The sequence below is a fragment of the Prionailurus viverrinus genome, chromosome B2 (genome assembly GCF_022837055.1).
Source record: "Prionailurus viverrinus isolate Anna chromosome B2, UM_Priviv_1.0, whole genome shotgun sequence".
In the NCBI taxonomy this organism is placed as follows: domain Eukaryota; kingdom Metazoa; phylum Chordata; class Mammalia; order Carnivora; family Felidae; genus Prionailurus; species Prionailurus viverrinus.
Genome location: NC_062565.1, coordinates 29,624,479 through 29,642,506, shown reverse-complemented (window position 1 = coordinate 29,642,506; position 18,028 = coordinate 29,624,479). Strand labels below are relative to the sequence as shown.

Genomic DNA, 18,028 nt, shown 5'->3' with positions numbered 1-18,028 from the left:
GTGACATTGAGCTACTGGAAGCCTCGAGATGTATGATGCACACAGGATGATGGGCTTTAGTTTGATTTGAGCAGGTAAATCACACTGCCTTGTAACGTCCTCCTAGACTCTAAGCCTACCAGCTTCCCATCGCAGAACATTCTGGAACATTGCAACCATCCATATGCATGGAGTAAACAGTCATACCCACCTCCTAACGGACAGGGAACCAAGGAAAGACAGTCAACAAGGCCTCTGCAAACTTTGTGGGTTGAATTCTGGTTCCAGTACCTCCTTATCCTCTCTGAGTCTCCCTTTCCCTCTCTGTGCAAAGGCATCCCCTCTGGGATGCCCCATGGGTTTGCTTTGATGATTATCTTTTATCTTCTGTGTACATCACATGGTGATATTCTACTATTTATACTTCCCATTATCATATTGACTATAAGACTTAGATAAATTCCTTTCTCTGTTTTTATAAACCACAATTCAAGAAACATCCCTGAAATATATTTTGAAAAATTTTTTAATGTTTATTTTTTAGAGGGAGGGAGAGAGTGAGAAAGACAAAGATATAGAGAATGAGCAGGAGAGGGGTAGAGAGAGACAGAGAGAGGGAGACACAGAATCCAATGTATGCTCCAGGCTCTGACTCTCAGCACAGAGCCCATGTGGGGCTCGAACTCACCAACCATGAGATCATGACCTGAGCTAGGACTGGACACTTAACCAACTGAGCCATCCAGGCTCTCCCAGGAAAATATACTTTTGACAACATATATGATTATCTCCTTATGATAAACTCGTAAAGGAGGGGCACCTGGGTAGCTCACTCTGTTAAACATCAGACTCTTGATTTCAGCTCAGGTCATGATCTCTGGATTCCTGAGGTCCAGCCTGGTGTGGGGCTGCTTGGGATTCTCTCTCTCCTCTTTCTCTGCCCCTCTCCCTACTTCTGCATCCACTCTTTCTCACCTTTTCTCAGAATAAATAAACATTTTTTTAAAAAAGGATAAAGCCCTCAAAGAGAATGTCCATGTCATAGTATAAGCATATTTAAATTGTGGAGACACATTTCAGAAGAACTCTTTAGAAATTTTAAACCAGTATTCACTCTCATTGCTCTTTATGATGGTATATTTTCCCCACCCTCTGCTGGACACTCTCATAACTAACCTACTTTCATCTTTGCCAAGTTGAAGATACCAAGGTTTATTCCCATTTTTTATTCCACATTCTCATTTTTGTTTGTATTTACTTATTATCAATATAGTGTGTGACATTTTGTGTCTTCCTTTCCAAATTGTTCTCTAATATTTATAATTATCTTTTTCTTTTTTCTTTTCTTATTATTTGAGTGCAGCTTACACACACTCTTCCATTCCTTTCAGGTTTACAACATAGTGACTTGTCATATAATCCAATAATTGCACTCTTGAGTATGTACTCAAAGAAAATGAAAACACCAATTTTTTTTTAGTTTATTTATTTGAAAGACAGAGAGTACACAAGCAAAGGAAGGTCTGAGAGATTTTCCCTGTTATTACCATCAAGGGGCTGGAGGAGGAGGTGCACAGGGACACAGAAACCTCAGCAATGGCACTGGCTCCTGAGCTCTCTTCTCCTGCAATCCTGCCTCACCCCTGAGCCTGACCCCTGTGGAGTCCAGGGCTGCTCAGAAGCTTCTTCCTCCTCCCACTGACGCCCAGGCTTCTGCTCAGACATGTCTACCTGACTTACAGTCCAGACCCCACTCAGGCTTCTCAGTCAGAATCCACCTGAGAGCAGAGCAGTGGGGTGAGCGAGGGGGTGTCCCCTTACCTTCCACCCCACGTACGGCCACAGGACTAAGGAGAGAAGACCCAGTATGGCCAACTCATCTTTGACAAAGCAGGAAAGAACATCCAATGGAAAAAAGACAGCCTCTTTAACAAATGGTGCTGGGAGAACTGGACAGCAACATGCAGAAGGTTGAAACTAGACCACTTTCTCACACCATTCACAAAAATAAACTCAAAATGGATAAAGGACCTAAATGTGAGACAGGACACCATCAAAACCTTAGAGGAGAAAGCAGGAAAAGACCTCTCTGACCTCAGCCGTAGCAATCTCTTACTCGACACATCCCCAAAGGCAAGGGAATTAAAAGCAAAAGTGAATTACTGGGACCTTATGAAGATAAAAAGCTTCTGCACAGCAAAGGAAACAACCAACAAAACTAAAAGGCAACCAACGGAATGGGAAAAGATATTCGCAAATGACATATCGGACAAAGGGCTAGTATCCAAAATCTATAAAGAACTCACCAAACTCCACACCCGAAAAACAAATAACCCAGTGAAGAAATGGGCAGAAAACATGAATAGACACTTCTCTAAAGAAGACATCCGGATGGCCAACAGGCACATGAAAAGATGTTCAGCGTCGCTCCTTATCAGGGAAATACAAATCAAAACCACACTCAGGTATCACCTCACGCCAGTCAGAGTGGCCAAAATGAACAAATCAGGAGACTATAGATGCTGGAGAGGATGTGGAGAAACGGGAACCCTCTTGCACTGTTGGTGGGAATGCAAATTGGTGCAGCCGCTCTGGAAAGCAGTGTGGAGGTTCCTCAAAAAATTAAAAATAGACCTACCCTATGACCCAGCAATAGCACTGCTAGGAATTTATCCAAGGGATACAGGAGCACTGATGCATAGGGCCACGTGTACCCCAATGTTCATAGCAGCACTCTCAACAACAGCCAAATTATGGAAAGAGCCTAAATGTCCATCAACTGATGAATGGATAAAGAAATTGTGGTTTATATACACAATGGAATATTACGTGGCAATGAGAAAAAATGAAATATGGCCTTTTGTAGCAACGTGGATGGAACTGGAGAGTGTGATGCTAAGTGAAATAAGCCATACAGAGAAAGACAGATACCATATGGTTTCACTCTTATGTGGATCCTGAGAAACTGAACAGGAACCCATGGGGGAGGGGAAGGAAAAAAAAAAAAAAGAGGTTAGAATGGGAGAGAGCCAAAGCATAAGAGACTGTTAAAAACTGAGAACAAACTGAGGGTTGATGGGGGGTGGGAGGGAGGAGAGGGTGGGTGATGGGTATTGAGGAGGGCACCTTTTGGGATGAGCACTGGGTGTTGTATGGAAACCAATTTGTCAATAAATTTCATAAAAAAAAAAAAAAAAGGAGAGAAGACCCAGCTGCCTTTCTCCTCCTCAGCCAGGCCCTCCCTAGGGTCTTCTTCAGCTCCAGCACCTGGACAGGGACCCAGACACCAGGGGGCGCCCTCATCCCAGATGATGTTAAGAGTGTGAGGTTTTTTTTTTCAGAAGCCATACTGATAGAACCTGTGTCCACCCATAGACAAATGGATAAGGAAGATGTGTACACATACATATAAATATGTGCTGCCACTTGTGACAACATGGATGGACAAACAGTGCAGTATGTCTGCTAAGTGAAATGAATCAGACTGAGATAGACAAGTACCATATGATTTCACTCATATGTGTAATCTAAACAAACAAAACAAATGAGTAAAGAAACAAACAGCAGAATCAGACCTATAAATACAGAGAACAAACTGATGACTGCCAGAGGGAAGGGGTTGGGAGGATGGGCACAGTGGGTGAGGGGAGTGGGAGACACAGGCTCCAGTTATGGAAGGGAACAGGTCATAGGAATAAAAGGCACAACACAGGGAATATCATGAGTGATACTGTAACATCACTGTCTGGTGACAGGTGGCAGCTACACTCTGGTGAGCACAGCACGGTGTAGACAGAAAGTGAAGGGCCCTGGGTGGCTCTGTAGTTTCTCCAGTCATGATCCCAGGTCATGGAATCAAGCCCCACAGTACTGAACCGGCTTGAGATTCTCTCTCTCTCTCTCTCTCTCTGTCTCTCTCTATCTCCCTCTACCTCTCTTCCCTGCTCTGGCTGCCTCTCCCTCAAAAAAAGAAAATGTATACAGAAGCTGAGTCACCGGGTTGTACACCCAAAACTAATGTAATCTTGTGTGTCAACTATATTCAAATTTAAAATATCTTTAAAAAGAAATTAATTAGGAAGAATAAAATCTAGGAGTGCCTGGGTGGGTCAGTCGGGTGGGCATCCGACTCTTGATTTCAGCTCAGGTCATGCATGATCTCATGGTTCGTGGGTGTGAGACCTCCATCAGGCTCTTCGAATGGGTGCGTCCTCTCCCATGGCTGCAACTGCAGAGAACAGATGCACAGTTACAATAAGGCATGGAGAGGCTAAGTTAGACCGGCAGAAACACAGACCCCTATACATGCAGATGTTCATGTGGGGTGTGGGGTCAGGGGAAAGACTGAGGTCCAAAAAAGAAAATTAATTGGATGAGAGAGGAAAGAGATCCCACATAGAAATAAACAAAACATCCCAACATGGAATCAAGATCAGGGCATAAACTTGTCAGGCACCCATTAGGCATCAGGCACCACTGCCTGCACTTTGTTTCAAGACAAAGTCACTGAGGAATGAGGAGACTCTGAAGAGTTGGAGGAACCAGTTTCATGAGATCAATACTCACTGGAGGAGGAAATCTCCATCTCATCAGGCAGCTCACTACCACTGACTTCAATGTGACCCTGCACCTCACTGAGGATCTTGGCATCATTTTCATCTGACACAAATGTGATGGCCAAGCCCTTGAGTGAACTGGCCTGCTCAGGCCTCCTGGAAGGAGACAGAGGGTAGCACTGGAAGACCCCAAAGTAGGAAGACACCCAAAAGGAGGGACGAGGATGTAATGTACGAAGACACAGGAAATCAGGGGGTGGGAGGGGACACTGGGATGCCTGTGTGGGTGTGCAGCTTACCTGATCCAGGTAGGTGTGGGATTCCTCAGGCAGGTGGCAGTTGGTGGCAGTGTTTACCTGCTCAATGTCCATGCCTCAGCCAAATAGGTTGGTGGCCACAAGAATTCATCATGAAAGGTCTTTAAACCATGGACACCAAGAAAGGCTTTGTCAGAATGAAAATTAGAAAAATGTTCACAGTCCTTTCTCTCAGGGGTCTCATGTCATCCCAAGGACACAAAACATCTTTGCATCTCTGACTCACCTCTCCTCCCAGGATGTCCCACAGTGAATGGCAATGGCTGGGAAGTTCTGCTCCACCAGGAGCTGGGCCAGGGCCATGTAACACTGCACAGACTTCACAAAAATCTCTGCCTGTGTGTGGAGAGTAGGGGGATGTGGGCCCATGGGTGTGTGTGTGTAGAGGAGAGAGACAATGTGCCAGAGTGGGAGATCAGGAAATACACCCTCTACACGAATCCCACTAATTCCCTCTTATTCCCCACTACATGATTCCTTCTTTTTTGCTCTCAGTATAACTTACCTTTCCTTTCTCTCCTCTGGTTCTGATTTTCCTGAGTAGATTGGCCTCTGGGGAGATACAGAGAACAGTAACCAAATTTGGCAGACATGTTAGGAGACAGGAATGAGGTACTCCATGACAAAAGGATAAATATTGGAAGTAGGGTCTGGAATGACCATGACCAATATTCTTCCTTATAAAACATTAAACCTAAGACCTACCCTAAATCTAGTTTTAGTGTGAATAAGTTACACAATCGATAAGCTGAGAGAATGCTTCTCCTCAGGGAGTGATACAAGAAGAAATAAACACTTAAGAACCCTAACAGGGCCAATGTATATTGGGATATTTAAGAATTTAAAAGTCCTTCCAGATGGTTTTAAAAGTTTATTTATTTATTGGGGCACCTGGGTGGCTCAGTCAGTTAAGCATCTGACTTCAGCTCAGGTCATGATCTCGCAGTCCATGAGTTCGAGCCCCACATCGGGCTCTGTGCTGACAACTCAGAGCCTGGAGCTTGTTTCAGATTCTGTGTCTCCCTCTCTCTCTGACCCTCCTCCATTCATGCTCTGTCTCTCTCTGTCTCAAAAATAAATATACGTTAAAAAACATATATTAAAAAAATTTTTTTAAGTTTATTTATTTATAATGAGACAGAGAAGGATAGAGTAAGTATGAGCAGGGGAGAGGCAGAGACAGAGAGAATCCCAAGCAGACTCCACCCTGTCAATGCAGAGCCTGACACAGGGCTCCATCTCATAAACCATGAGATCAAGAGTCAGACACTTAACCAACTGAGCCCCCCAGGCTCCCAAAAACACCAATTATTTTTAAAATATAACTATTTTAAAATACAGAATTGAAGACAGAAAAAACAGCAGCCCGCACATCAGGAACTGATCTGACAATGACAGCTGGGCCTCAGTGTTGTTAGAAGCTGGCTGATGCCACCACTGGGCCATATTATTCTCCTGTGGGACATGAGCCACTAATGCAACAATCATGCATTAGTACAGCATCCATTCCATATGTAGATGGGCCTATGGATTGAATGTAACACAGGAGACAGTCAATGATGCTGTTTCAAGATCCAGTTTGCAAATAACCTCAGAGGAGGTACAACTTGTGTAGTTTTAATATAATATCAAAGATGAATATCCATAATTATCTGAAAAGGTTATGATACATACTATTCTCCTATGGTCAAGGATGTAAATTTTTTTCATATACTTCAACCAAAACAACACAACAGATGCAGAGGCAAATCTTAACGTCTAGTGGTCTACTAACGAGACAGACAAGAAAGAGACTTGCAAACTGGAAAATGAAACAAAACCAGTGTTCTCACTCCCCCTTTTATTTGGGAAAATTGTTATTTTTAATAAAAACCATATTTCAGTTTTCATATGATTACAAATGAATTTAAAAATATTTAAACCTGTTTTATTCCTACTATGGGAAATATTGATAGATATACCCACAGACACAAACTTATCCCTGGGATCCTCACTAATTTGTAAGACTGTATAGATATCCTGAGAACAAACTATTGGAGAATCAATGACTCACACAGCTCCTAGGCCACGACTCAGGGAGACAGCGTGACAAGGAGCCCTCTGTGCAGTAGATGAGGCCTAGGGGCAAAGCCCCAGGTCCCTGGGCCTGCCTCCCAGGGTCTCAGGCCCCAAGGCGGTGTCGCGTTCTGGGAAGCCCAGTGTTGAGGAATTCCCATCTGCCCTGGTTTCACCTCCCTGCCACAACGTGTGTCAGGTCTTTTTGCCTGGATACTGATGATGCGGCCTCGGTTTGTACTCCTATTGGCGACGGGTTTACCAAGAAGCCAATGCAGTGCACCGCGGTTCCGAGGTATAGTCTCTGCACTCGCCTCCGGTTCCAGCTGCGACTCACATTCTCCCCAGACCCCGAGGATGCGGGTTGTTATGCCCCGAACGCTCCTCCTGCTGCTGTCGGGGGCCCTGGCCGTGACCCAGACCTGGGCAGGTGAGTACGGGTTCGGGAGGAAAGGGACTCTGAGGGGCAGGAGCGAAGAAACCGCCCGGCGGGGAAGCGGAACCCCGGGGGAAGCCGACTGTCCACCGCCCGGACCCAGACCTCCACCCGGGCCTCCCCTCCCCCGTCCCTCCCGGACTCCGTCCTGCTGTCCCCTACTCTGGTCCTCCTCCCCCTGCCCTCCCGGCCGACTCCCACTGGGACCCGGGCCCCTCGCGGGGAGGAGGGTCGGGCGGGGTCTCAGCCCCTCCGCGCCCGCAGGCTCCCACTCCTTGAGGTATTTCCACACCGCGATGTCCCGGCCCGGCCTCGGGGAACCCCGCTTCATCGCCGTGGGCTACGTGGACGACACGCAGTTCGTGCGGTTCGACACCGACGCCCCAAATCCGAGGATGGAGCCGCGGGCGCCGTGGATGGAGCAGGTGGGGCCAGAGTATTGGGACCGGGAGACGCGGATCGCCAAGGTGCACGCAGAGATTGCCCGACCGAACCTGCAGACCGCCCTCCGCTACTACAACCAGAGCGAGTCCGGTGAGCGACGCGGGTCCGGGTCCAGGGCACGACCCCCATCCCCACGGACGGGCCGGGGTCGCCCCGAGTCTCGGTGTCTGAGCGCAGCCTCGAAGCCGCGAGACTCCCAAGTCCCCCGACCGGGGAACAGCCCCGCGGGAGCTTTTAGGGGATTTAGCTTTCGGTTTCACCTTAATCACTGCTGCTCTGGGGGCGGGGCGGGGACAGGGTCACACAGCATCCAGAGAATGCATGGCTGTGACATCGGGCCTGACGGACGCCTCCTCCGCGGGTACAGTCAGTTGGCCTACGACGGCGCGGATTACATCGCCCTGAACGAGGACCTGCGCTCCTGGACCGCGGCGGACACCGCGGCGCAGATCACACGCCGCAAGTGGGAGGTGGCTGGTGAGGCGGCGCGCTATAGGAAGTACCTGGAGGACACGTGCTTGGCGGGGCTCCGCAGGTACCTGGAGATGGGGAAGGAGACGCTGCTGCGTGCAGGTACAGGGGCTGCGGGGCCTCCCCGATCTCCCCTTCACCGGGGCTGGCTTCCCATAAGGAAGGGAAAATTTTGGACTCCGTTTCAGAACAGCTCTCCTCCCCGGGTGGGAAGAGGGACATCTGCCTCCTTGTTCATATTCCTGCTAGAGAGTGACTCACCTAGAGGGTGCTTTTCTCTCAAGGACAGACTGGAATCCACTCTCCCCAGCAGGGACTCAGGTTGAGACCATCCCTGAAATAACCCATCAGCAGTTCCCTTTGACCCTGGCAGCCACCTTATGAACCATGACCTTCCCTCTCAAGGCCTTGTTCTCCATCTGAGAACATGTTTGGAGGTCTGAGTCTGCGTTTGCTGAGTCATTCACCCTCCACCACAGTCAGGACCAAAGTGTGTTCCTCCCTTAGACCTGCAGCTTCCTACCCGGGCTTCTCTCCCAGATTCCAGAACATAACAAGGATCAGGAGATCCCAAAGGCTAGACCGCTGTCTGGGTTTTGTGCTTCTTCCATCCAGACCAGTTGTCCTGTCCACCTCAGGATGGTCACATGGATGCAGTTTCAGTGGCCCATAAAGCTAAACCACAGTGTGGATTCTCTGATTCTTCTTCCTCAGAGTCTCCCAAAACACACGTGACCCGCCACCGGATCTCTGACCATGAGGTGACCCTGAGGTGCTGGGCCTTGGGCTTCTACCCTGCGGAGATCACCCTGACCTGGCAGCATGATGGGCAGGACCACACCCAGGACACAGAGCTTGTGGAGACGAGACCTGCGGGAGATGGGACCTTCCAGAAGTGGGCGGCTGTGGTGGTGCCTTCTGGAGAGGAGCAGAGATACACGTGCCATGTGCAGCACGAGGGGCTGCCCGAGCCCATCATCTTGAGATGGAGTAAGGAGGGTTTGGGGTAGAGCCCCTGTCAGGGAACGCAGGGCCCTTCTGGAGAATTTCACAAAGTCAGGACTGAAGCCAGATATCTGGGCCCCTCACCTTCCTTCCCTTTCCAGAACCATCCTCTCAGCCCTCCATCCCTATCCCGGGCATCATTGTTGCTGTGGTTGTCCTTGTGGTCATTGTGGTGGTTGGAGCTGTGATCTGGAGGAAGAAGTTCTCAGGTAGGAACAGAGTGGGAGGATCTGAGTTCACTTGTCCCACTGGGGGGCTTCCTAGGTAACACATTGTCTTGCCTGGTTCCTGGGAAGTTCCATCCACACACATGTAGCTGCCCACTCTGGAGCTGTTACTAACAATCACTCGGTAGCAAAGCACTTGTGAAAATGAAGGACAGATTTTCACTTGGTAATTCTGGTGATGGGGACCTGATTCCCAGCAGTGACAGGACAGAGAGGAAGGTCCCTGCTCAGGACAGACCTCCAGAAAGTCAGGCGGTCCTGTGCCCCCCCCCCCCACACCTCTTTTTTCATGTTTCCTGAGCCTGTCCTGGGTCTTCAGTCAGAATTCTGGAAACTTCATTGTGGACCAGGACTAAGAGGTTGCTCTAGGATCCCATGGCCCAGCTGTCCCAGGTTTGTAACATGATATTTTCTTCCCACAGCAGAAAAAGGACCGAGCTACTCTCATGCTGCACGTAAGTTTGGAGAGGGTGATCCTTGAAACCCTGGGATAGTGTAGACAGGACCCCAATGGGGAGCTCACTCCCCCTACCACCCCATAGCTGCTCCTTTAGTCTCAACTCCTGTGGCTCTGATCACATCCTGTTTGTTCTACCCCAGGCAATGACAGTATTCAGGGCTCTGATTCATCTCTAATGGCTCCTAAAGGTAAGACTCCAGAGGGCCTGAAGTGGGAAAGGGTGGGGGAACTAGGGACATGTTGACATGTGGGGGCTGTTGAGAATGTGGCACTTACGTGACTGATCTAAATCTGTTCATGATTAATTTTTTCACAGTGTGAGACCCGCTGCCCCTCAGGGACTAATACAGGATCTGTTCACACTTGGTGCCATCGAGATCCCCTGACTTTCTGCGGATGGTGTCAGAATGTGTCTGCGTTCCTATTAGCATATTGTGAGGACACAGGAGACTGCCCCCCCCCGCCCTCCATGACCCCTCCCCGTACTGATTCGTGTTCCCTTTCTGACCTGCTTTCCTGTTCCAGCCGAGGAGGGGTGGACCATCTCCATCCCCATCTTTTTTTCATGTTGGAGTACTGATGCTTTACTTTCCTATTGAAAATGAGAATCCAGATATGAATTTATGTTTTGTAATTCTTGGTATGTGGGCATGATGAGGTAATAAAAGAGAGGATTTGTATGGTTGGAACAGAAAATAAATGAAAGCACTGAGAACCTTACAGAACCCGCATATTTCCTGTGCCGTGTCTGTTGCAGGTGGGGACAGGAGAGGGCTGTGAGGAGCCGAGCGTGGATGGAGCCTGTGTCCAGTCGGTGCTCAGTGCATCCTTGGAGTGTCGTGCTCCCTCCTCAGCTGGGTCATGTCTCTGCTCCTTGTCCTTGCCCCTTCTGTGGAACCTTGTCTCACCAGGACCTGTGATCATAGAGATTTGGACAACACCTGTCACCAGGACCTTGTGCAGCAAGAGCTTCCTGTGACTGGGTCAGCCCAGGCTCCATCCTGGGTCATGACCTCAGCCCCATCTTTTGGGTGTATTTTCTTCTTTGTTTCTGTGGAGCATCAGGCCTGTTCTTGCCCTTGTGTCCGAGTTCCTCTTATTCTTCCCGGGTGATCCCAGTGGTTACAGCACCAGGAGTCCTTTGGGCTGTCGTTGCCATAGGCCTAGGTGGCCCCTGTACACAGGAGTCTCTGTGGTTTAGAGAGATGAATTATCAGATTCATCCATCTCCTCCCTCTAGAGCTGTCTTCTGGATTATTCTTTACATCCTGAGGTAGACAGAGAGGAATCTGAGAGTTTCTCATCCTTTTTCAACTTCAGTTAGTTTCTACCTTCTCTGCCTCTCTGCCCCCTCTCCCTTCCCTTAGTTCTAGTGATGCTGGTGCTGGCTCCCATCCAAATTCATGGAGTTTTAAAACACAGTCTCACATAGATTTCTATTTGGTTGGAGAAAAGGCCCCATAGAGCCTAAGTACAATGATTCTGAAGACAGGACTGTAACGCTGTGCTGTGCTGTGCTGTGCTGTGCAGGGGAAACGCTGTGGGAGGGGAGAGCTGAGCAGAGAGAGGAAGGGGGGAGCAGCCTTGGGGGAAAAGTAGAGGCGGCACTGATGGTGAGGTGGGGCACTTTTTGTGGGAGCTGCCACGGACTGGCTGTGCTGAGGCTCATCCAGAAGACAGAGATCCTCTCCACTGACCACTTGTTCCACTGATAATGTCGTGTGCCACATGCAGGACCCGCTATTTTTTCATCTAAGACACCTCCTTAACTAAGAAGAGGCAAACGTGCTGGTCTTGTGGAGAATATGTCCTAGGGGTGAGGGGCAGACTCTACTTGACCCTGAAACAATGTGTGGTTTGAGGACAATGACCCCATTGTGCAGTCAGAAATCCAAGTATAACTTTTGACTCCCCTGAAACCTAAGTACTGCTATTGATAGGAAGTCTTCCTGAAAACACAAACAGTTGTGTAACGTATAGTTTGTATGTTACATGCAGTATGTACTGTATTCTTACAATAAATTAAGCTGGAGAAAATAGTAAGAAAACATAAGAAAAAGTGCAGCAAGTCCACGTAAGTGTAAAAGTAAGTGTTAAAAAGTCCACATATCGGAGGACATGAGCAGTTCAAACTGGTGTAATTCAGAGCCAACTGTATACTGTATTAATGTGGTAAAAAAGGGAAGGGTTTACATTGGAGGTTAGCTAAAAGGTGAAAAATCTATAGATTAAAAACTATAGAAAGCTTACAAAGAAATTGAAGAAGACACAAAAATGTAAAACTATTCCATGCTCCTGGATTCAAGGAACAAATATTGTTAAAATGTTGATACTACCCAAAGCAATCTACATATTCAATGCAATCCCTATCAAAATAACACCAGCATTCTTCACAGAGCTAGAACCTACAATCGTAAAATTTATATGGAACCAGAAAAGACCCCAAATAGCCAAAGTAATCTTGAAAATGAAAACCAAAACTGGAGGTATCACAATCCCGGACTTCAAGATGTATTTCAAAACTGTAATCATCAAGACAGTATGGTACTGGCACAAAAACAGACACTCAGATCAATGGAACAGAATAGAGAACCCAGAAATGGACCCAAAAACATACAGTCAACTAATCTTTGACAAAACAGGAAAGAATATCCAATGGAATAAATACAGTCTCTTCAGCAAATGGTGCTGAGAAAACTGGACAGCAACATGCAGAAAAATGAACTTGGACCATTTTCTTACACCATACACAAAAATAATCTCAAAATGGATGAAAGACCTAAATGTAAGACAGGAAGCCATCAAAATCCTAGAGGAAAAAACAAGCAAAAAATCCCTTTGACCTCAGCCACAGAAACTTCTTAACATGTCTCTGGAAGAAAGGGAAACAAAAGCAAAAATGAACTATTGGGACTTCATCAAAATAAAAAGCTTCTGCACAGTGAAGGAAACAATCAGAAAAACTAAAAGGCAACCAACAGAATGGGAGAAGATATTTGCAAATGACATATCAGATAAAGTGTTAGTATCCAAAATCTATAAAGAACTTATCAAACTCAACACCCAAAAGCAAATAATCCAGTGAAGAAATGAGCAAAAGACATGAATAAACACTTCTCCAAAGAAGACATCCAGATGGCCAACCGACACATGAAAAAATGCTCAACATCACTCATCATCAGGGAAATACAAATCAAAACCACAATGAAATACCACCTCACACCTGTCAGAAACATTAACAACTCAGGCAACAGATGTTGGCGAGGATGCAGAGAAAGAGGATCTCTTTTGCACTGCTGGTGGGAATGCAAACTGGTGCAGTCACTCTGGAAAACAGTATGGAGGTTCCTCAAAAACTAAAAATGGGGGGCGCCTGGGTGGCGCAGTCGGTTGAGCGTCCGACTTCAGCCAGGTCACGATCTCGCGGTCAGTGAGTTCGAGCCCCGCGTCGGGCTCTGGGCTGATGGCTCAGAGCCTGGAGCCTGTTTCCGATTCTGTGTCTCCCTCTCTCTCTGCCCCTCCCCCGTTCATGCTCTGTCTCTCTCTGTCCCAAAAATAAATAAATGTTGAAAAAAAAAAATTAAAAAAAAAAAAAAAAAAAACTAAAAATGGAACTACGCTATGACCCAACAATTGCACTACTAGGTATTTTTATCCAAGGGATACAGGTGTGCTGTTTCAAAGGGGCACATGCACCCCAATGTTTATAGCAGCACTATCAACAATAGCCAAGGTATGGAAAGAGCCCAAATGTCCATCGATGGATGAACAGATAAAGAAGATGTGGTATATATATGTGTGTATATATATGTATATATATACACACACAATGGGGTATTACTCGGCAACCAAAAAGAATGAAATCTTGCCATCTGCAACTATGTGGAGGGAACTGGAGGGTATTATGCTAAGTGAAATTAGTCAGTCAGAGAAAGACAAATATCATGACTTAACTGATATGAGGAATTTAAGGTAGAAAACAGGTGAACATAAAGGAAAGGAAGCAAAAAATAATATAAAAACAGGGAGGGGGACAAAACATAAGAGTCTCTTAAATGTAGAGAACAGAGGGTTGCTAGATGGTTTGTGAAGGGGGATGGGCTAAATGGGTAAAAGACATTAAGGAATCTACTTCTGAAATCACCATTGTACTACATGCTACCTAACCTGGATGTAAATTAAAAATTAATTAATTAATTAAAAATAAACTATACACACACACACACACACAGACAAATTGGAGGCTGGTTGGTGCTTTGAGGAAGGTGACCCAGAGAGTTACCTGTGCTGGGATGGGGAAGGTGGCCAATTTACTATCAGAGTAAATCCTCACTGGGTAAAGCCTATCAGAGGGAGCCTCACTGGGAAAGTGACCTCAGGAGAGATGTGCAGGACACAAGGAATTGTTGAAGAGCATGTCTCAAGGAGTTCTTTCCATGCAGGGGGACCTCCAGTGCACATGCACTAGGTCAGGAGTGTGTCCTGTGTTCAAGGAAGAGTGAGAGGCCTCTGTGGCTGGAGCAGAGAGCATGTGAAATGTGGTCAGATGTTTATGCCTGAGGATTAGAAGGGTTTGGTTTTCTGAGTGAGATGTGAGTCACCAGATGGTTTAGAACAGATGATCCGCTGGGTACTACTTCTCTTTAGCAGCATCTGTTTGCTGCTGTGCAGAATTGAGAGGTGAAGGGCAAGTGACCAGTAGGACAACTGTGGGAAGCTAGCACAGTGTTCCAGGAGGGGGATGACAGTTTTACATCTGAGGTATGAGGAGGGAAAATAATAGCTAGTGACTGCATTCTACTTTGTGTGTGTGTGTGTGTGTGTGTGTGTGTGTATTCTGGATACACTTAAAGATGGACTTTGCAGCATTTCCTAACGTATTAATTCTAGGTTGGGAGAAGGAGGAATCAAGGATGCCATCCAATACTTCAGACTGCAGGTAGAAATGAGGAGTGCCTTATATGGAAACAGGGAGGACTCTGGAAGTAGGACATTTAGGGAAGCTGCATCATAGGCATCCAATTTAGGAATGTCAAATCTGAGATTATTAGAAATGCACTTGAAGTTAGAAGCTGGATACAGAGTACAGGGTGGGAGAAATATCTAGGTTGGAGAGATACATGTAGGAGGTGACACCACATAAATGATGTTTAAAGCCTTCAGCATAGATGAGAGCACCAAGGGGGCGATGGCCATAGAAGAGAAAGGAACAGGACCAAATCCTGGACTCCTCAGTGCTAAGCAAGCTGATCAGAGCACACCCAGAGCATACTGCACGTTATGGTTCTGCGTCATGTAGATCAGGAGGCCCAGACTTTAGTGTGCATAGGAATTTCCTGGTCTTAGAAACATCTAGACAGTCTGGACTAAAGCGTGAGATTCTGGGTTTATAACAAGGTTGTTGCTGCTATTGCTGGTCTTCAGATCATACATTGAGCAGCAAGCACATAAAGCAGGATTCTCACATGGCTGTGCATCAGCCTTTCCTGTGGGGCTTATTAAGTAAGTGATTCCTGAGCCCAAGCCCAACACTCTAAGATGGCAGGTCTGGGGAGAGGCCTGAGTATTTTGTAACAAACCCACAAGTAATCCTGGGCTTCCACCAGATAGGTAAACAGTAAAGTCATTGATGAGAGCCCTCATTGTGGGAAGGGGTCTTACATCCACATTTCAATGTTGTTGTTTTTTCTAGGAAGAAAAATGCAAGATCTGCTGGGAGATACATATTTTCTCTCCCAAGGGGCACAGCCAGGTGGCAGATTGAGGAAGTGGTTCAACATAAAACCTCTGAGATACTGAGTGTAGATCTTAAATGTACCACACAAAAGGAAATGTAACACCATGCAGCTCTTAGTTAATATTATGGTTGTAATCATTTTGCAGTATATAAATGTATCAATCAAGGGTTGTACCCTTGAGCTTACACAATGGTATATGTCAATTATACCTCAGTGAAGCTGGAAAAACATGTCTGAAATCATGCTCTCTGAAGCTATTCCCTACATAGATTTCTGACTTTTCATTATATATATGTATAGTTACAGAGACTTAGGGATGGGAGAGAGAGAATATGGGGCCTTTTTCTATTTCAAGGAAAGTCACAAAACAGGCAGGAACAGAATCCACAATGGACCCATGGTGGAGACCCACATACAATGAGGGCCCTGCCACTGGGTATAGATACAACTGTTCACACAACGGAGTCCCCTGATGTAGGACACTGGACCCTGAGGCTAGGACTGCAATTGCTGCTGCCCCGTGCAACTGCATGACACCACTATCACTCAAACACCTGTGTCAAATGCATGGAGTGCTGTCCCAGCCTATCTGTCATGTCCTGAGTCAGAGTCTGAATGTCCAATGCAAGACTGTTTGGTAAAGTGGGTTCTCTTCACTGTGGATGGAGCTGGTCTCTGCCCTCCATCAAGACTTTTAAATTGTGGAAATCTATGTGGGAAGACAGGTACAAGTTCTGAGCATGGAAATTGGGGGTCAGGAATGGGACAGAATGACAAATTTCAACATTTGGAGCAGTGATCTGAGACTAGAACTTGATCTGGTACATTGTAGGTATCGGGTTGGATTGGACAATTGAAATATTTCAATGTTTTCCCTTGATAGTTGTTATGGGGTCCAGCTTTTGTCTACTTCTGTTCTGCTCGCAAATAAGCAGAGTACCATTGTTGGGTGATGAAGTGATTATTCAAAATGTCTTCTCCAGCCTTTGTCTCTTCCTAGGATTAAGTAACCCAGATCTGTAACACTTCAGATGATCCTTATGTATACACTGATACTTTATATTTCATTGTACATGTCCATATTTCTGGGAAGAGCATCCAATATGTTACCAGGTTTTATGTGACACCCCCCACAAAAGTCTAAAATCTCATTCCAGTTTAGACACTGTGCTCCTCTACCTCTGGTCCACGAACAGCTAATAATCAAACTGTTTTTAGCAGATCCAATGACTTGATATACAGGCTCATTTTTGTCTTGGTGATTACCAGTCTGAGTCAGGATAAGGTTTCACTTTCAATTTCTGTCTCTATCTGTTTGTGGGCTGATGCACATTCACAGACCATTGCTGGCTCACAGAAGACACAGATCACCATTGGTTTAGGTGAACCTGTATTCTACCACCTACTCTGGTGCTGGATAAATAGCAGAAATGAAACCATTGTGAATGGGGATCCTTTTCCATTAACACAGTAGACTAAGTTTTAAGGCTGCCTCTTCCTATAAAAACAACTAAAAATGTAAAATACATATATTAAGCACCCAAAAGAAGAATCAACAGAATAATCATTTAGGCCAAAATATAAATATTGGCAATAAGCCAGGGATTATAGTTGTTCTGAACCTTAGGGTATATTTCAAATCTAGAAAATCTTAGCTTACCTTCTCAAGCTCACGAACTTAATAGACGGGAAATAATGCCCAGAGCTTATTCATGTGAGGAGCATTAGAAACATCCCCTCCCTGAAAATATGGGAACCTAAGATTCATACATTCATATCCTCAGAAAAAAGGATCAAATCAAATCGGCCGTATCTGCAAGTACAAGAGTATTCTAAGGAGATTTGTTCTGATCTAACACAAAGTGAGCAAAGAGCTATTTCAAAGAATTTGCAATTATAGACTAATCTTTCTATGATTTGTAAGCCAAATTTGCTTTCTTATCTTGGGCCAAAATACCTTCTAGTCATCAGTTTAGTTAATAATTGTCCTGGATTGATAATGACTCAAAATTTAGTAAAAGAAACAAATTTTTTCTAGAGGAATCTACATTTAACTTATGTGTCAAAAAATGTACACAAAGAATTGCACAAAGAAAAAGAGCAACTGATAGCACAAAATGTAAAGTACACATGGAAAAAAGAGTTAACTTTAGAAAGAATAGGTAGTAAAGAGAAGCTCATAAAACTTCAATATTGCAATCATAAGACATAAAACATAACATGACCAATATATGATATAAATATATGTAATTTGAATAAATATTATATATATGTGTGACATTAAAAAAAATCACAAAATTGAAAATGTAGAGGGGTGCCTGGGTGGCTCAGTCAGTGAAG

The 18,028-nt window shown here is 45.7% G+C and overlaps 1 protein-coding gene and 1 long non-coding RNA gene across 6 annotated transcripts; one reads left to right on the top strand and one right to left on the bottom strand.

Moving 5' to 3' along the window:
- Positions 1-4,078: 4,078 nt before the first annotated feature.
- On the bottom strand, positions 4,079-7,117 carry LOC125165373 (uncharacterized). Its single transcript, XR_007152083.1, has 6 exons — positions 6,906-7,117; positions 5,358-5,404; positions 5,079-5,188; positions 4,835-4,953; positions 4,546-4,691; positions 4,079-4,207 (listed from the first exon to the last, which is right to left on the bottom strand). It is a non-coding gene; the product is annotated as an uncharacterized LOC125165373 (long non-coding RNA).
- Positions 7,118-7,179: 62 nt separating this feature from the next.
- LOC125165372 (class I histocompatibility antigen, Gogo-B*0101 alpha chain-like) lies at positions 7,180-10,670 on the top strand. Of its 5 annotated transcripts, XM_047858184.1 has the most exons (8): positions 7,180-7,337; positions 7,608-7,877; positions 8,085-8,360; positions 8,973-9,248; positions 9,365-9,472; positions 9,913-9,945; positions 10,091-10,138; positions 10,267-10,670. In XM_047858184.1, exons 1-8 carry the CDS (start codon positions 7,265-7,267, stop codon positions 10,269-10,271), a joined length of 1,089 nt encoding a protein of 362 aa, XP_047714140.1. In that variant the 5' UTR covers positions 7,180-7,264; the 3' UTR covers positions 10,272-10,670. The 5 variants fall into 5 exon arrangements, with proteins under 5 accessions (XP_047714140.1, XP_047714141.1, XP_047714139.1 ...); XM_047858182.1 differs by having other exon boundaries at positions 7,188-7,877; positions 9,916-9,945; XM_047858181.1 differs by having other exon boundaries at positions 7,189-7,877.
- Positions 10,671-18,028: the final 7,358 nt, after the last annotated feature.

Excerpts from the sequence above, each read along its gene's own strand:
- LOC125165372 (XM_047858181.1), top strand. The coding sequence starts at position 7,265 with ATGCGGGTTGTTATGCCCCGAACGCTCCTCCTGCTGCTGTCGGGGGCC. Across the intron at positions 8,361-8,972 it reads GGAGACGCTGCTGCGTGCAG|AGTCTCCCAAAACACACGTG; the intron begins GTACAGGGGCTG and ends CTTCTTCCTCAG. Across the intron at positions 9,946-10,090 it reads GAGCTACTCTCATGCTGCAC|GCAATGACAGTATTCAGGGC; the intron begins GTAAGTTTGGAG and ends GTTCTACCCCAG.